This window comes from Cercospora kikuchii (assembly GCF_019650295.1).
Source record: "Cercospora kikuchii DNA, contig_00001, whole genome shotgun sequence".
NCBI classification, from domain to species: domain Eukaryota; kingdom Fungi; phylum Ascomycota; class Dothideomycetes; order Mycosphaerellales; family Mycosphaerellaceae; genus Cercospora; species Cercospora kikuchii.
In genome coordinates, this window is record NW_025408582.1 from 3368089 (window position 1) to 3384111 (window position 16023).

At 53.5% G+C, this 16023-nt stretch overlaps 7 protein-coding genes across 7 annotated transcripts; 4 read left to right on the forward strand and 3 right to left on the reverse strand.

Annotated features, from left to right (window-relative positions):
* Positions 1-575: 575 nt before the first annotated feature.
* Positions 576-1966, reverse strand: CKM354_000129900 (cysteine protease ATG4; the record flags this gene model as incomplete). Its single annotated transcript, XM_044796420.1, has 2 exons — positions 576-1191; positions 1239-1966. 2 exons carry the CDS (start codon positions 1964-1966, stop codon positions 576-578), a joined length of 1344 nt encoding a protein of 447 aa, XP_044652355.1.
* Positions 1967-2550: 584 nt separating this feature from the next.
* CKM354_000130000 (uncharacterized protein) lies at positions 2551-5276 on the forward strand (the record flags this gene model as incomplete). Its single annotated transcript, XM_044796421.1, has 2 exons — positions 2551-2671; positions 2722-5276. 2 exons carry the CDS (start codon positions 2551-2553, stop codon positions 5274-5276), a joined length of 2676 nt encoding a protein of 891 aa, XP_044652356.1.
* Positions 5277-6445: 1169 nt separating this feature from the next.
* Positions 6446-8275, forward strand: CKM354_000130100 (uncharacterized protein; the record flags this gene model as incomplete). The annotated part of the gene is made up of 2 exons (XM_044796422.1): positions 6446-7918; positions 7973-8275. The coding sequence occupies 2 exons, from the start codon at positions 6446-6448 to the stop codon at positions 8273-8275; spliced, it is 1776 nt and encodes a 591-aa protein (XP_044652357.1).
* A 1003-nt stretch (positions 8276-9278) lies between these two features.
* CKM354_000130200 (uncharacterized protein) lies at positions 9279-9878 on the reverse strand (the record flags this gene model as incomplete). Its single annotated transcript, XM_044796423.1, has 3 exons — positions 9279-9529; positions 9646-9790; positions 9855-9878. The coding sequence occupies 3 exons, from the start codon at positions 9876-9878 to the stop codon at positions 9279-9281; spliced, it is 420 nt and encodes a 139-aa protein (XP_044652358.1).
* Positions 9879-10313: 435 nt separating this feature from the next.
* CKM354_000130300 (uncharacterized protein) lies at positions 10314-10976 on the forward strand (the record flags this gene model as incomplete). Its single annotated transcript, XM_044796424.1, has 4 exons — positions 10314-10369; positions 10503-10591; positions 10650-10853; positions 10912-10976. 4 exons carry the CDS (start codon positions 10314-10316, stop codon positions 10974-10976), a joined length of 414 nt encoding a protein of 137 aa, XP_044652359.1.
* A 912-nt stretch (positions 10977-11888) lies between these two features.
* On the reverse strand, positions 11889-14313 carry CKM354_000130400 (uncharacterized protein; the record flags this gene model as incomplete). The annotated part of the gene is made up of 2 exons (XM_044796425.1): positions 11889-14073; positions 14132-14313. The coding sequence occupies 2 exons, from the start codon at positions 14311-14313 to the stop codon at positions 11889-11891; spliced, it is 2367 nt and encodes a 788-aa protein (XP_044652360.1).
* A 369-nt stretch (positions 14314-14682) lies between these two features.
* CKM354_000130500 (uncharacterized protein) lies at positions 14683-16002 on the forward strand (the record flags this gene model as incomplete). The annotated part of the gene is made up of 1 exon (XM_044796426.1): positions 14683-16002. The coding sequence occupies one exon, from the start codon at positions 14683-14685 to the stop codon at positions 16000-16002; it is 1320 nt and encodes a 439-aa protein (XP_044652361.1).
* Between the last annotated feature and the right edge of the window lie 21 nt (positions 16003-16023).

Here is a 16023-nt window from a genome sequence, read left to right on the forward strand (position 1 = left end):
TAATGAGCAGTGAAATCGTAAGGTGTCGCTACAATTCGTTTTCACGCTGTCAGCCCAGTCTTTATACCCGTCCGCTTACCTCACGCAGTGCTGCTGGCAACGACGCTAAATTGCCGTCGGCGTGATGCTCCTCCAGCAAGAGGGTAAGCACGTGAGATTTTCGCTATGTAGCGGGCCTCTACAGGCGATGTCAGACGTGGATGTTCTACGCAGAGAGAAGGGGACAGGCGTTGGAAGCTGGAGGGCAGAAGCGAGAGCACGAGGTTGAGATTGCCGCCAAGACCTCGCGTCAATCTCGCGTTTCCGCTCCCTCTCCAATGAACCTTCATGATAGAACCATTTGTCTTGACAGCCGATTTCATTCATATCGGGTATCTATCAGCTGAGTCCCTACAACCGGTCGCGCGCAGCCTTGGACCCAATGTGCGCCAATTTCCATTACGTCATGCAAGAACGCTCAAATGCCCATCGTCAGAACAGTAGGTAGTTATGTCCCGAACAGAACTGTCCAGGTACCCCGAGAACCCAAGCCTTTCACATCAGTCGTATATCCCAATCCTCCAGCCCACAAGATCTTATATTTTCTCGCCCTCATCGTCATCATCTTCATCTAGCGTCTCATCCATGGTCTCCACCTCGTCAATGGCACCTGCCCGCTCATTTCCAGTGGCGTACTTCGGCTCTGTATCGTGAACGTGTATGATGGCTTTGCCTGGCATTTCCGAGACAGCCTTTCTCCATTGCTCGAATTCTTCTTTGCTGTGAATGAGGAAGCCCAGGAGCATTGAAGGATCCATCTCGGACAGTGGCAGCTTCCGAATCCGTCGTGTGTGGCATGTTTCGATGTCTTCGCCAGAAGGCTGTGGCGATAGCATGGGCCGTGTGTAGTGTGGATCGAGGTAGAAAAATGCATCGCCTTGGTGGCCGATGAAGTAGTGGCTGCTGCTTGGTCGTCCACCAGCAATTCCAACGCTTTGTGGCAGCTCGAGTGCCGCCTTCAGGGCTGCGTGGTATGCCGGTGTGACCTTGTCTATTCCCAATCTGATTCCGAGAACGATCAATGTCGGCTGGAATTTATCATCTGCATCTTTCTGTGTCGCTGTTTCCAGGAGCGCATCTGCGTATACATCGCTATCGTTAGGGCGTGCGTAGACCCGCAGTCCTGCTTCGTGGTACTTGTCGGTGAGAGCTCTGTGATGCATCAGTAATATCCAGGCAGCCGAGTCCGCTGCACTCACCGCAAACACCTGGCTGTGGCACTTGGACCAAACCACTCGCCCGGATATGTGCCACATGCCTGAGCACCGTGCTCGACGAACTTGTGAATAGAGAAGGGTGCCTCGGGTGTATCTGCGAAGAGCGACAGAACATTCTTGTGCTCTGCTTCGTTCTTACCCTTCCTCCAGTCCCGACCTAGCCTATGCAGGACGATCGTGTTCGCCAACAAAGACTGCCCACTCCTGATCATGCATCCCCAACCAGTGTCGGAAGTGAAGCCCTGTTGATTCGCGAGGCTTCGTAGCTTGGTCGTGAACGACATCTTCGAGCCGGCTGCTGGGTCTGACGACTTGGGTATTGGTGGGAAGCCATCTCTGTACGTGATCCATATTCTCGACTCGAAGTCATCTACAAATTCCGAGGGCCACCCAAGGTCCTCTTCGTCCATGCTCTTACTAAGTTGCACTTGGTCGAAGCTCTTGACCAGCTCATCGTCGTTATCTGCAGCCACATCGTCCGGCTTCGCGCTCGCTTTGGTCACCACTGCGCTATCGGCGTGCGATACATCTGACTGTGCTGAGGGAGAGGTACCTGGTAGGGCACCACTTGCTGAAGATGGTCGGTCGGGGCGATACTCGGAGTCGTAGGATCGCCCCAGGCACCAGATAGGCGATGGGTCGTCGTTTCTGGCGGGTCGGTCGAAGATGTAGTCGACTGCCCGCTTCGAGAAGCGGGCAAACTCATTCATGGCCACTGTAACAAGGTGTGGGAAGCTGCGAAGTCGAGGATGGTCTACTACCTTGATCTCAACCAGCAGTGCTCACGCGCGTGTTGCGCTAGCGTGGGAGCATGTGACAGGTGAGACAGCGGGGCGGAGTGATCTATCTCTCAGGCGGAGGGCGCGGTTGCGGAAGAGTAGCTCGAGGCCCGCAGCAGAGGCGATACTGCGAGTTGCTCAGGATGTGATCGCGCAGAGGAGTCACTCATGCATGATGGCTGGAGGCTGAGTGACGAGAGATGTGTGTGCCTGGGAGCACGGGCGATCGCCTGCTGGGCGGGGAGCGATGCGATGCGGCAGGGTCCAGTCAAGGTGCGGCTGCATGTGGATCATGCAGTCATCGTGAGTGGCCGACTAGTTAGGAGAGCTCGACTTTCTTTCACTCCCAAACTTCGCACATCCCGACCATTGTCGCTCTCTTGCGCCGTTTCTTCTCTGCTGCAGATTCGTGGAGAGCAGAAGTTGTTTGCTGAGCTCATTCACGGCCAGGAAGCATTCACCTTCCACTTCGCCACTCGAAATACTGCAGCGACTACCCGGTGGGGCTGAGAACGATGGGCAAGAAGGGCAAGGCCCAAGGCCGCGCTGGCAAGAAGCAGAAGGCCAAGAACAACGGCAGTGCACAGAACACACCTCGTCGTGATTACTCACAATACGACGACAGTGATTGGGGTGGTTCGTACATTTGCCATTTGGCTGCCCGCTCGCATGCTAAACTGTGGCAGACGATGACAATCGCGTGGGGTTCAAGGGCTTCAGCGGTGCGAAGGCAAAGCCGTCGAAGTTCGGAACACCGTCAAGTGTGTCTGTAAAGTATCGCCACCAACCAATCTCTTTTGTGAGTGTAGGCGTGCCTCAGTCTGCCCTTGAAGAGCGGAATCAGCAGCTCGAAGAGACAGGGCCTAGCACAGGTGGAGAACTCGACGACGACGAGAGTGACGACGATGACATCGAGATCGACGACAGTACGATACAGACGAACATTCAGATGGAAGCGGACATCAATAGCACTGAAGATGCAGTGGCGAACATGGTGCTTGACGGTTCAGAAACCATGGACATTGAGATGGAGACTACCACAGCCAGCACAGAAACACGCATCATCGTTGATGCAGAGCCAGTTCGAGAACCGACACCAGAGTTACAGTTCGTGGTCGATACCGTCGGGGACGACAGTCTGTCAGGTCCCATGAGATCTTCGAAGGCGCAGGGCAAGCGGGCAGTTCGCGATCCCTCTCCCGCGCGATCAGATTCGAGCGAAGAAGTGGTCATGTTCAAAGGACGCAACAGGCCGACAGTGATCAACGATCCATTTTCCGCACCGCCCCCTCGACAGCGCGAACCTGCCACGTCTCATGCACAATCACTTTCACGAGCGAGCCCTCACCCGACCGACGATCTTCTGAAGGCACTCAACGGCGGCACAGCACCTCCACATAAGGCAGCAGCGAGCAAACAATCAGAAGGTCAAGGTTGGGGATCAGCACCTTCAAAGCACGACCTCACTGCCAGACCTCAAGAAGATTGGACACCAGCATCAGCCAACCCGTATTGGCTCAAGGGCAAGAGCAGACCACGGCCAGATCTGGATCCTTCACCAGCTGAGCGAGAAGCTTACGAGAGCTCTTCGTCGAAACCATCGAAGGTGAAGTTCGCAGAGCCGGCGCCGGCCAAGCCAGACATGGGAGCAGCAGACACCATCGAATCGCTCCAGGCTGATTGGAAAGAGGCGCTACGAGAGAAGAAGGCTTCAAAGAAGAGCGAGAGCAAGAGCGCATCGAAGTCCGATCGGAGAGGGAAGCGTGGCAGAAAGAAGGATAATCGCCAACTGCGTGCAAACATGACATCGGAAGACGAAGACTCTGACGGAGAAGCTGCATATGATGATTACATGCAAAATCTCATCGCACAGATGGAAGAGGAGGGGACTTCGAGCGACAACTTCTTTGCTGGGATGAAAGCGAATGCAACGCTAGGTGGCCCGTCACTGGTGGTCGATGGGCGCGAAGTGCCAGACGACGAGCTGTTGAAGCATGCACGCGTAGATGACGAGGCAGAAGTTGACGACGATCACGAAGATTGGGAGAGCGTCGATGACAGCGATGAGGACGACGACTCGTCCATCAATCCTGACATGGACGAATTGTCTTCTGACGGTCTAGAGTCCGAGCTTGAGTACAACGAGCAAGAAATGTGGGAAGATGAGGAAGATCTTCGACAGCGGCGCCAGGACAGGATGACCGACGAGCAGATCGCAAGATTGTTGGCCAAGCAAGAGGAGTTCGGAATGGACGGAAACGAGCTCATGATCGACGATGGCGGCGTGTACGGCTCGGACGGCGGATTTGGTGATGTGAATGCTGCTCGAAGAGGTCTTGCCAACATTACCAACCTCACGCCTGGCAGAGCGCCAAACAAAAATGGCACACGAAGAAGTGGTCGTGACAAGAAGAACAACTTTGTCAGTGCATCGCTACTTGCCGACACTGTGGAACAATATGGAGAGAACGGCTTCGACGTCATGGACTTTGAGCGACCGTCATTGCGCCCTCGCAAGAAGGGACGCAAAGGACAACTACCTGCCGAGCTCGAGATCCTTTCCGATGAGGATCTCAAGGAGACTCTGAACGACCAGTGGAATCGAGACCGATCGAAGAAGGCACAGAAGAAACTCGAGCGCGAGGAGCTGCGTCGCGAAGGACTCCTTGGATCCTCTGGCAAAAAGGGCAGAGCTCATCTAGGCACCAAATATCCTCTCGGCATGAACATGCGCAACGTCCACGACGAGCTGCGGGAGTTCTTGCAGGACGAGGATCTCAACCAGCGAGCTTTCCCGCCCATGGACAAGGCCGACCGGGCAGCTCTGCACAACATCTGCAATGCCCTCAACCTCACATCTCGATCGCAGGGAGCGGGTAAGAACCGCTTCCCGATCGTGTCCAAGACTTCGAGAACTGGTGAGTACTCAGAAGAGATATTCATCAAGATCGTGCAAGCGTCAACGAGAGGATTTTTATCGAATCGCTCTACAGCGAAGAAGTTTGCAAAGAAGGCTGGTAAAGGTGGTGGAAGAGGCGGTGGCTTCGATAAGGCAGCTGTCTCGGTCAGGCATGGTGAGGTCGTTGGTGCAGCTGCTCCGGAGATCAGTCATACTAGTTTTGGAGCCAAGCTGATGGCGAAGCATGGCTGGACGAAAGGCATGGGTCTCGGCAAGGACAACGAAGGACGAACGGTGCCGGTGGAGCAGATCATGAGGATCGGAACTGCTGGGCTGGGTTAATCCTGTACGGATATTTGTGCCATGTTGGTCATGGTCGGTGCAAATTCTCGTCTGGCAGCATCATATCCTCTGTTTCTGCTTCTTGATGCATCCGCGATGTGAATATGGCTTGTTGGCGCGTTTGCTGCTCGGGTTGGAGAGATAGACATAGATTCTTGGGCCTCAGGCTAGGCCTTAGGGTTAGCCTTAGGGTTACTTGGGGTTAGATGGCGACGACGACGAGGATGTCCAAACACGCCAATATGGGCCTCTTATGATAGTAACCAACTGTTGGAATATGTTTAAGAAGTTTGGGGTGCTTGTCGCTTATCCTGGTGGCGTGGTGTCGATTTCTCTGAGTTTGGCAATTGCTGGAATTGATGGTTCGGAGGGATTCAAGTCTACAACCAGATCAATGTACAGACACCTTTCGACACACAAGTCGCCGAACACAAAGGCATTAAAGGTCCAGGATAAGCGGCAAATGAAACGGTTTATCGATTCATCGTTGTCGCGTCTGCCGAAGACCGACAATAACAGCGTCTTCAATGTTGAGTTGATCGATTCTATGGCCATCACGCATGGGCTTGGCAAAACCGGACACAGACTCTCTGTCCGACCCAGACTTCCACTTTCACGACATGACCTCACCTCTTCCATTGGATGACCGCCACAGCAACAGAACTGCTGACCCACACTGCGTTACATGCGAACACCACGATGTACAGTAGAAACGAGCACGACAACAACAGCAGTCGCCACAGCAGACGCAGGAAGTGTGGCTGAGACGAGCCAGTCGCTACTCGTAGAGGACCCGATCGACTCCTCACAGCCACAAGGCCTCGTTGACATCCAATACACTGAGCCCTTACTCGACCCCCTCTCATGGCGAGAACCCAGAACGTGCATGCCTGGACGAGAGCGAAGGACCCTTTCATACCACTCCAGGACGCAGCTCCGGCAGCATATGCGCGATCTGCGTGCTGGTGACATCACACTCCACGTACGAGGATGGAAGCTTGTCCCAGTTTTCGTGACAACATGGCGGGCACGAGGGGCCACACTGCAGACGTGCGGTAGGTCTTCTCAAGTGTTCCTTTTGTTCTGGTTCCATTGTTTCGTCTAGCATCCCCTGCATGCTATCGGTCTAGCTACTCTTGCCCAGACAACGACTCCAAGGTTAAAGCGACATGGTGAAGAAGCTACAGAAGCGGAATCCTTCCACCGATAGAGCTGGTACAGACGGGAGCGACACAGACACCATGCAGCCGAAGAAAGAGAGGAGACGACTGAGTGGCATATTCAAGAGGAAGGACAAGACGGCGGGCTCACAGTCGACGAATACGACATCGTCGGATCTGCTTGCTCCGAGCAGCACGACTGCTACGAACCCGTCCACAGACCTGCTCTCCCCGAACCCCAACACAGCGGCACAGAATGAGAACACGCACAGCTCGAGCACTGTTCCGACGACCACGTCGCCGATGAGTGGAGCAGTCCACGACTCAGCATATGCCAGCAGCGAAGCTCCGTCGAACTCACGTTCGAGCAACTCCAACAACAACATTGTCTCGGTACAAAATGACGGCCAGATTGAAGGTGTGAACAAGAATCGCAATCTGGCAGTGAACAAGGCGACGGGAGACGTGTTGGATGAGGATACTGGAGAGATCGTCTCGACTGTGACGACCACCACCACGACCACAACGACGACGACATTGGTGCGTGGCAAGGATGGCAAGAAGGAATTACGAACGAATGTCAATACTATCCCCGCTGGGACCACGACTACAGCTGCTTCGTCTAGCGCAGCACCAGGACCGAGTGCGACGTCAAACAGACCAAGAGACAACAGCGGAGTCTCAGAGATGCCAGCAGACTCAGCACCTCGAAGGCCGAGTGTAGACGTATTGCCGACCCCACTCTCTACAACAGCCAGTCGAGGTCAGACGCCACCAAGACCGACTCCTCTTCAGACTTCCGCACCAAACTTCCCACCGAACGCACCAGATCTGCCCGCGAAGAGTCCAAAGCGTTTGTCTCGAGAGTTCGATCGTCCTCCTGGTGAAATTGGAGATCATGTGCCTCCGAGTCCAATAGTAGGCAGCAATGCTGGACCCAACTTCTCGTACCTCAACAGGTCACACGATGGCTCACCATCGAACAATCCACCCCCGGTGCCCAACAACGCGCCTCCCGCTGCCCCGTTCTCACAAGAGCCGCAGAGGCACAGTCCCCTTGGCGGGCTGAGGCCGCAAGACTCACAGCAAAACTTCTCAGGAAACAATTTCATGCAGAACCAGGCTGCTCAGCAAGGCACTCCAGCACCGTTCCCTCCTCCACCGCGTCCGCAGATGGCGGAGATATACCCACACGGACCAGACGATTATCAGAATTATACGACAGCTCCTCAGACAACTCCAGGCCATCCGCATCAATTCGCGCCCAATGCGGCGAGCTTCAGCCACGCAGGCAACCAACACGAAGGCTACGGCCACCCTTCTGGACCACCGTCGTCATACGGTGGCCTATCAACAATTGAAAGCATGTCGGAAACTTCGTCAGTCGCACCGAGTGCCAGCGCCTCTCAGGCTCCCTCTGCAGCTCCTTCAGCTCCGGCCTCCACATTTGGCAGTCTCAAGGCTGCAGCGAAAGGCCTACATGTAAGCTCCTGCAGTTCACTTTTACTCATACCCACTTACTGATAACCTCAACAGGGCGTCGGCGAAACCCTCCGCGGCACACTAAACAACGAAATCGACACTCGCTTTCCCCGTCGAAATGCCGAAAAAGCCGCTATCGCAAACGCGAAGAATCAGGCTGCGTTAGACCGAGGCCAAAGCGAAATGCAGGGCCTTCAAGCCTACGAACAATTCGCTCCTGGGCATCGGTCTTCTGGTTCTGCGGAACTGCAACGAGACGGGAGTGCGGCCGGCTCTACCACAACAAATTCTTCTTCGATCCTACAAAGGTGGCCGTTAAGACGCGAACATAGCATTCCGAGGAAACCGATCCCATGATGTACAGTCAAAGGTGGTGTGATTTACGATTTGAATGACGTGATGATTTATGATAATGGATGGGCAACATGCAAGAGCAAAATTTCGCATGCGGTATTGCAGGACTGGTAGGACCACGGTACATGCGTACATAGAACGAGTCACAATCAATGTCGCTGTTCTTCCTCATATCGCTCTGCCTTCTGGGTGGTGAAGCATAGTGTCGCCTGCTTCTCTTCGTGATCCATGAGACGCTTTGAACTGAAGGAGCCTCTGCTGTTGCCTTGCGCGTTTCACTTCCCTGACATACTGGTCATTGAATTCTGCTTCTTAGCACCTGCTTTATCCTCGTGCAGTTGTACTATCAACCAGATTTTGTAGTGTCGGGTCTGCGAGTTCTCCTCGTCGCGCCAAAAGGCCGAGTGCTCTTGTTTACATGGTCTTCTCTTTCCGGCCTAGCGTGTCAATCTCGTGACAGAGAAATCAAAACAAACCGGCCGCGAACCTCACGTCTTTGTCGGCGTGCTGCAGAGTGCAAAGTCGCGTCTTTTGCAACGTCAGTAGAAGAGATTCAAATGTCAAACAAGTTGGAATGAAAGTGTTGGAAGCAGTGTGAAGTTTTTGAAATCATGCATTCATATCAAGCTTTGGGTATCAGCCTGATGCGACCTGCTACACTCTCTCTCGCCCTTCTCTCTGCCGCAGTTACTACTGTACAGCACCCACCACCACTACCACCCGTTCATGCATTTCGAAAGCTCTGCTGGCGCGCGCGTGCCGACTGCGGCAACCGGGCGCGTTGTGGTATTGTGAGCAATCGTAAAATAAAGAAAAACCAAACCAAAACCCAGCCCATGATCGCATTATCTGAACGCCATCTCATTGTACCCCAGTAGTTGTGAGTCAGAAGGGAAAGCCGCCTCAAAACCAGAGCAGCCCCGTACTTCTGTCATCGTGTCGCAAAGCAGGAAGGAAGTCAAACGCCAACATTACATCAAAGCCATATTGATGTCATGTGTCGCGTTTACTTGGTGCTGGAAGAGTACTTGGTGACGGCCTTGGTGCCCTCAGACACGGCGTGCTTGGCCAGCTCACCAGGGAGGATGAGTCGCACGGAAGTCTGGATTTCGCGTGATGAGATCGTTGACTTCTTGTTGTAGGCAGCGAGCTTGGAGGCCTCAGTTGCGACGCGCTCGAAGATGTCGTTCACGAAGGAGTTGAGGATCGACATGGCACGGTTGGAGATACCAGTGTCTGGGTGGACCTGCTTGAGGACTGGAGGAAAGAGACGCGTCAGTAAAGGATTCAAAGTCGAGATGTGGCTCAAACGTGATTTGAAATCGAAATGCGAATTCAGAATCAGCTGGATGAGGCGAGTTGAGGCGACGTACCCTTGTAGATGTAAGAAGAGTAGGTCTCCTTTCTGGTCTTGGTGCGCTTCTTCTTGTCACCAGATGGGGCGGCGGTCTTCTTGCCAGCCTCCTTCTTCTCGGCAGGAGCCTTGCCAGCTGGGGCCTTGCCAGCGGTGGTTGGGGTCTGCAAAAGACGCGTCAGAAAGCTGCGCGAAACGCCAGAACGTGCGAAAGTCGCGCTGAATTACCTTGGTTGCTGCCTTTGGTGCCATTTCGAATTTGGAAATCGGGTTTGGAGTGTGAGTTGGAGTGGTGGATGAGATGAGTCGAGCTGCGTTGATGGATGCGTACGTTGGGTGATGCTGGTGTTGATGAAAGGAAGAGAAAGCTGCGCAAGAGCGTGGGAAGTGGAGGGTACTTGTACTCCGCAAGTCAGAAGCGCGAATTCCAATCAACAGTCGCGGCCGCTGGCGAATCAGCGACGCGTCGCGGGCAGGTGCGTCCGTGCGGCAAACAACTGTTGATCTGGCAGACCCCACAACTTCGCCTGCCGTTACTTAAAGTCGGCGACGCCCACCTTCTGCGAACGCGCTCTTCTTCTCTTCATCACACATCCATCCACACCCAGCGCTCCACGACACGTTCACGTCTTCCACGCCACTCACAACCCATTTTCAAAACCAAACCCACCACATCAATCCATCAAAATGACTGGAGGCAAGTCCGGAGGCAAGGCCAGCGGTGCCAAGTCGAACGCTCAATCGTAAGTCCTCTCCTCCAGTTGCATCGGATGCTCCATCGCAATCCATCGCGTCTGATGCGCTTTTCGCATCCAAAACAACGCGTTTTTCATCCGCAATCTCCATCGGCGCAAACTGACATCATTTCTTCAATAGTCGCTCATCCAAGGCCGGTCTCGCATTCCCAGTCGGTCGTGTCCACAGACTCCTCCGCAAGGGCAACTACGCTCAGCGTGTTGGTGCCGGTACGTCGCATCTCTTCATCCAACCCGCCTGATCGCACTATCTGACTCGCATCTCCAGGTGCTCCCGTCTACCTCGCAGCTGTCCTCGAATACCTGGCAGCCGAAATCCTCGAGTTGGCTGGTAACGCTGCTCGTGACAACAAGAAGACGCGTATTATCCCACGTCATCTTCAGTTGGCCATCCGCAACGATGAGGAGTTGAACAAGCTCCTCGGCCACGTCACCATCGCACAGGGTGGTGTGCTTCCAAACATTCACCAGAGTAAGCCACATTTCCGATCTCAACCGCCTCGATCATCCACTGACTTCTGCTCTCTCAGACCTCCTGCCCAAGAAGACCACCGGTACCAAGCCAGGCAAGGGTGGTGCATCACAAGAGCTGTAGATGCGCATTCTTGTTTCTTTGGTTTAAGATCACGGCACAATGGGTTATGGCGCAGAATGGGGTTGTTTCGCGATGATAATGGGCTCATCGACACGGGCGGGCACGAGCTCAGGGTTATGGCGTGCTCTTGACTTTTTACTACTTTGCATGCACGCAGGCTTCTGATCTGATCCAGGAGCGAAGGCTGTACATTATGCCCACGATACCATAGCACAGAGCTATTCGGGCAACAGGCTTATGATGATACCAAGAATCGATCAGCACTTCAAAGACTTCACAATTTGTTCACGATTCTTTCTTCTCTGCTTCATTCTGATGCGAAACTGACCTGCAGATTGCGATTTTGAGGTGTTTGACGCGTCGAGCGAGGTCGCGTCATGGATCAAAACAATGGCGGTCTTGGCGGCGCGTCTAACAGAACACGCACATTCTGCGACGCTGCGAGATTCCGCCACGACGACTGCGAGCGCAAACCGAGCGATGTGCAACTCGTGGAAACTGGAAATAGTGAGGAGAAGGACTGCAGAACTGAGCAGAAAATGAGCATATTTGCGAGAAGATTGCATTTCTTGATAACGAGCACGAATGACCAGAGACTGTCAACTGAGCCTTGTAAGCTTTCCGAGCAAGAGCGCAAATTTGGGAAGAAGACGAGATGAAGGCAATGCAAGGCAGGAAATGCTTCAAGATGATCGAGAGGTAGAGAATGTGGATTCACGAGTCTCCGGCTTCAAGCGAAGCATAGCGATCGCACTGTCAGAACCTGGACGAGACTGGAATTTTTTTAGAGGTATGCAAATCAAGATCCATACGGCAGAGACACTGATATATTTACGCGCAGTCCTCGGCTTCTAAGATTTGAAGAACATGGTAAATTGCAGCGAGAGCCTCTTTTCTACCCCACCCCCAGTCCTATGCCAGAGCGCCCAACACTCTCTCTTCAATACTTTTCAGCGTTGCCTCCGTGGTCGTCAAAGCAGCCATCAAGTACAGCACGTTCCCCATGACTCTCGAATGCATCACACGTCCATCTGCTCCTGGCACTTCGAGAAGCTGGTCGCGGAGTCCCGTGGCTGCTGTCGAAGCGTAGCCTCCTCCGGACGGATCTTTGAGACAGATTGCCACAACGGACCCGAGCGCAAAAACGTGGTCTACTGAACTCTTGTGTGAGGCGGCGGTGATGAAGGATTGGGACCACATGCTCCATGTCGCGGCGTTTGAGGATGCCGGTGAAGGAGAAGTCCAATCTTGTTTGAAGGTGTCCCATGCTCCAGAACTTTCAAGATTGTCGAATGTTCGGAGACTTTCATTTGCGACGGCGCAACCGACCGGGTGTGCAGTATAGCTGTGTCCGTGCAAGAGAGCGTCTGTCTTGTCGTTGCTCAGGAAGGCTTCGAAGATGGCGTTGCTGGCTGTTGTGGTGCACAAGGGTAAGAGTCCTCCTGTGAGAAGCTTCGCGTTGACCACGATGTCAGGCTGTACCCCGAGAAAACTTGCTGCGCTGAAGCGGCCGAGGCGGTAGAGGCCCGTGAAGACTTCGTCGAAGATGACGGGCATGCCTTGCCAATCTAACGCATCGTTGGTGCTGGCGGACGCTGTTGGGATTGCAGTCGGCTCGAACGATTCGTTGTAGAAAGTCCTTGCAACTTCGACAAGGCATCTCTGGAAGAGTGGATCAGCGAAGAGCATACCGCCCGCACCCAAGATGACGGGCTCAATGACGAGAGCTCCGAGACTGGCGCCTTCGGCCTTGACGCGCTGGAGCAGGATCTCATGTATGTGCTTCCGGTAATGCTCTGCGTCCTGCTGCCGCTGCTGGAAATTGAAAATTGCACTCAGAGAGTCAAAGTGCTTCACCTCGCCTGTGCCTTCCACTGGATCGACCAGCCACTGGCCTTCGCTCATCTTCACTGTTGGGAAGTCAAGCCAGATACCGCGACCCCGATACCACTCGACTTTCTCATTGTAAATGCTGGGCTCCGAACAGTCCATTGTACCAATTGTGTCGCCATGGTAGCTGTTTGTCAGCCCAACAATCCGGATATCCAGGTTCTTACGATCGTGAGGCTTGTATCTCTCTACTGTAGCTCGAAGTGCCATTTTCACTGCCACTTCCATGCCAGTTGAACCATTGTCTGAGTAGAACACTTTCGCGAGTCGTGGATTTCCAGATTTGTTGATCACGGTTGCAGCTAGATCAAGTGCAGGCTGGTGAATCGCGTTCGCAAACATTACGTGCCCGTACCTTCCTGCGGCATGCGCTGCTGTAAGTGCTAGCTTGGGGTTTCCATGACCAAGACCTTGCGTCCACCATGATGCAGAGCCGTCAAAAGCAGGCTTGAGTAGCGATGTGTTGGGGCCCGATCTCAATTCCTCCTCGTGCGCTGTTCTGTAAGCCTGAAAATGGTCTCCGTACGCTGAGTCCCAAGCCGTGATGGTATCTTTTGAACGTTCGGTATGCTGCATAAAAGGGTGCCAAATGGCCTCATTGGCAACCTCGGACATGATTCGCAGGTCCTGGATACGTTGCTCGTGAGACTCAAGAAAGCTTTCTGTGAAGGCATCGACTTCGGGATGTTCACTCATCGCTTGGTAATATTCCTGCATTGCTATCCGGTCTGCCTCAGCCGAGGGCTGCTGCTCAGGAGGTTCCTCGACAGCGAACGTCACGACCTGCCGTTCATAGAAGTAGTCCTTCAAGTACTCATAGTTCTGGTATCGTCGTCCAGTGAACAGCGCTATTGCGGGAACATCGTACCCACGCACATGCAGAGACTCCCATGCTGAGATTGTCGTTGCAATGCCACCAAGTCTGTGGTCTCCAACGAGCAGAGATGGCAGACGCAGTGGTCGGTACAGATCTGCCTGCGAACTTCCGGAAGGAGAAGGTGACAGCACACCTCCTGCTGTCTCGACAATGGCTATACCCTGGCGGCCATTGACATAGGATTTCAGTTCATCGTAGACTGCAGCTTGAACTTCTGCATCCGGCAGGTCTCTGCCCATGACTCGAGCCGCGAGGTGTGGGCTCACAGGGTCGTCGAACTGGAAGAGACATTTCGAATCAACGATATTGCCATTGAAAGATTTGTTGTGACTTTCTCGGGGTCAGCTGGCATGTATGATGAGCAGAAACGTTCTTGATGTATACTGACTGGTCATCTGCCTCTTCCAGCGGACCGGTGGAGATCGGCTTCAGGTACTTGACATTCTCCAGCTTCTTCCTGAAAGCTCGACACAATATCGAGCTGAAAATTGTCTTGCCGACTCCAGTGTTGGCACCATAGATCTGCAAGACTCTGAACTTCGGCCACAGGACCGAACCGATTGTTCTCATGTTGTCGGCATGGCAAGCATACAAGGGTGCGGGAGGAGCTGCGGAATTCTGATCTGGTTCGAGGAAAGCACGACTTCCGAATCCAATGCTCTCCAAACTTGCAGAATGGCAACCTCTTGGCTCAGCTTGACATGCTCGGCGATATTGAAGACCTCCCCGGCAAGAGATAAAGTGGGATAAAGCCGCACAGAGAAATGGCTGATTATCCCAAGAAACTCAAAAACGCCCATTGAGATTTGGCACCCTCGCCACCCCACATCCGAATCCCAATGGCAAGCTGCCCGACTTCACCATCGAGCTTGCACAACAACATCCCAATACGAATCATGAGCACAAGCTAGGCGAACCTACAATACAAATAGAATCGCCATGGGCAAGAACGAAACCCCACCAAGCCTAGATGCTACCTTATCTGCAACCCTCGCAAAGCGGAAGAAGAACCACACAATCCGCAAACTCACCACCTTCCCCTCAACCACAGCCGACTTCTCCAGCAATGATTTCCTGTCTCTCGCCACCTGCCCAAAACTCCGAAATGCCTACTTGCAAGAACTCTCCCAAGATCCCATCTTGACCTCCCACCTCGGCTCCGGCGGCTCCCGACTCCTGGATGGTAACAGCACTTACGCCGAAGACCTCGAAAAACAGATCTCTCAATTCCACTCCGCCCCCTGTGGCCTTCTCTGCAATTCTGGGTATGATGCCAACACCGGCCTGTTTTCCTGTCTCCCGCAGAAAGGAGATTATATTGTCTACGACGAATATATTCACGCCTCAGTACACGATGGGATGAGACTTTCTCGTGCCAAGGAGACGAGGTTTTTCCCGCATAATGACTTGAGAGCATTGCGAAGTGTTTTAGAGCAGATTCTGGAGGAAGACGAAAACATTCGAAATGGGGAATCGAACATCTTTCTCGCTGTTGAGGCAGTTTATTCCATGGACGGCGACATGGTTCCCCTACAAGAGGTGGTAAGGTTGAGGAACGAGCTTTTCCCGCCTCCGAAGAAGACTTCTGATACTTCTGGATGTTCGACAAACTGCCACATCATAATTGACGAAGCCCACTCAACAGGCTGGGTTGGTCCCAAAGGCCGAGGCCTCGTTTCCGAATTCGGCTTGGAAAACGAATGTCTGATTCGATTACACACTTTCGGTAAAGCTATGGCTGCGAATGGAGCAATTCTGTTATGTTCTTCGGAGGTCTTGAGAGAGTACTTGATCAACTATGCGAGGCCGATGATCTATACGACCTTCATGAGTTATCCGAATCTGGCGGCGATCAAGGCGAGTTATGGGGTGTTAATGTCAGGGCAAGGGGACATGCTGGCGGCGAACTTGAGGAAGTTGATGAGGATTCTGTACGAGAGATTGAGGGAAGCAGAGAGTGCGTTGGAGTTGGGGATCGAGGAGAAGCATTTGTTGAGGTGTCCGGTCGAGATGCCTGAGACGCCAATTTTTGCGGTACTTTCGAGTGAGCCGAAGGCGCTGGCAGCGTATTGTCAGCAGCAAGGCTCTGTCGTGAGGGGGATCGTGCCGCCTACGGTGCCCTTGGGGACGGAAAGGATTCGAGTATGCTTGCATGCCGGGAACACGGTGGAGGAGATTGAGGGGCTGGTGAGATGCATTCGTGCCTGGACTGTACAACGAAAGAGAGAACTTGAAAAAGCTGGCCGTGGACGGCTATGATCTTCATCTATTCTTGTTACT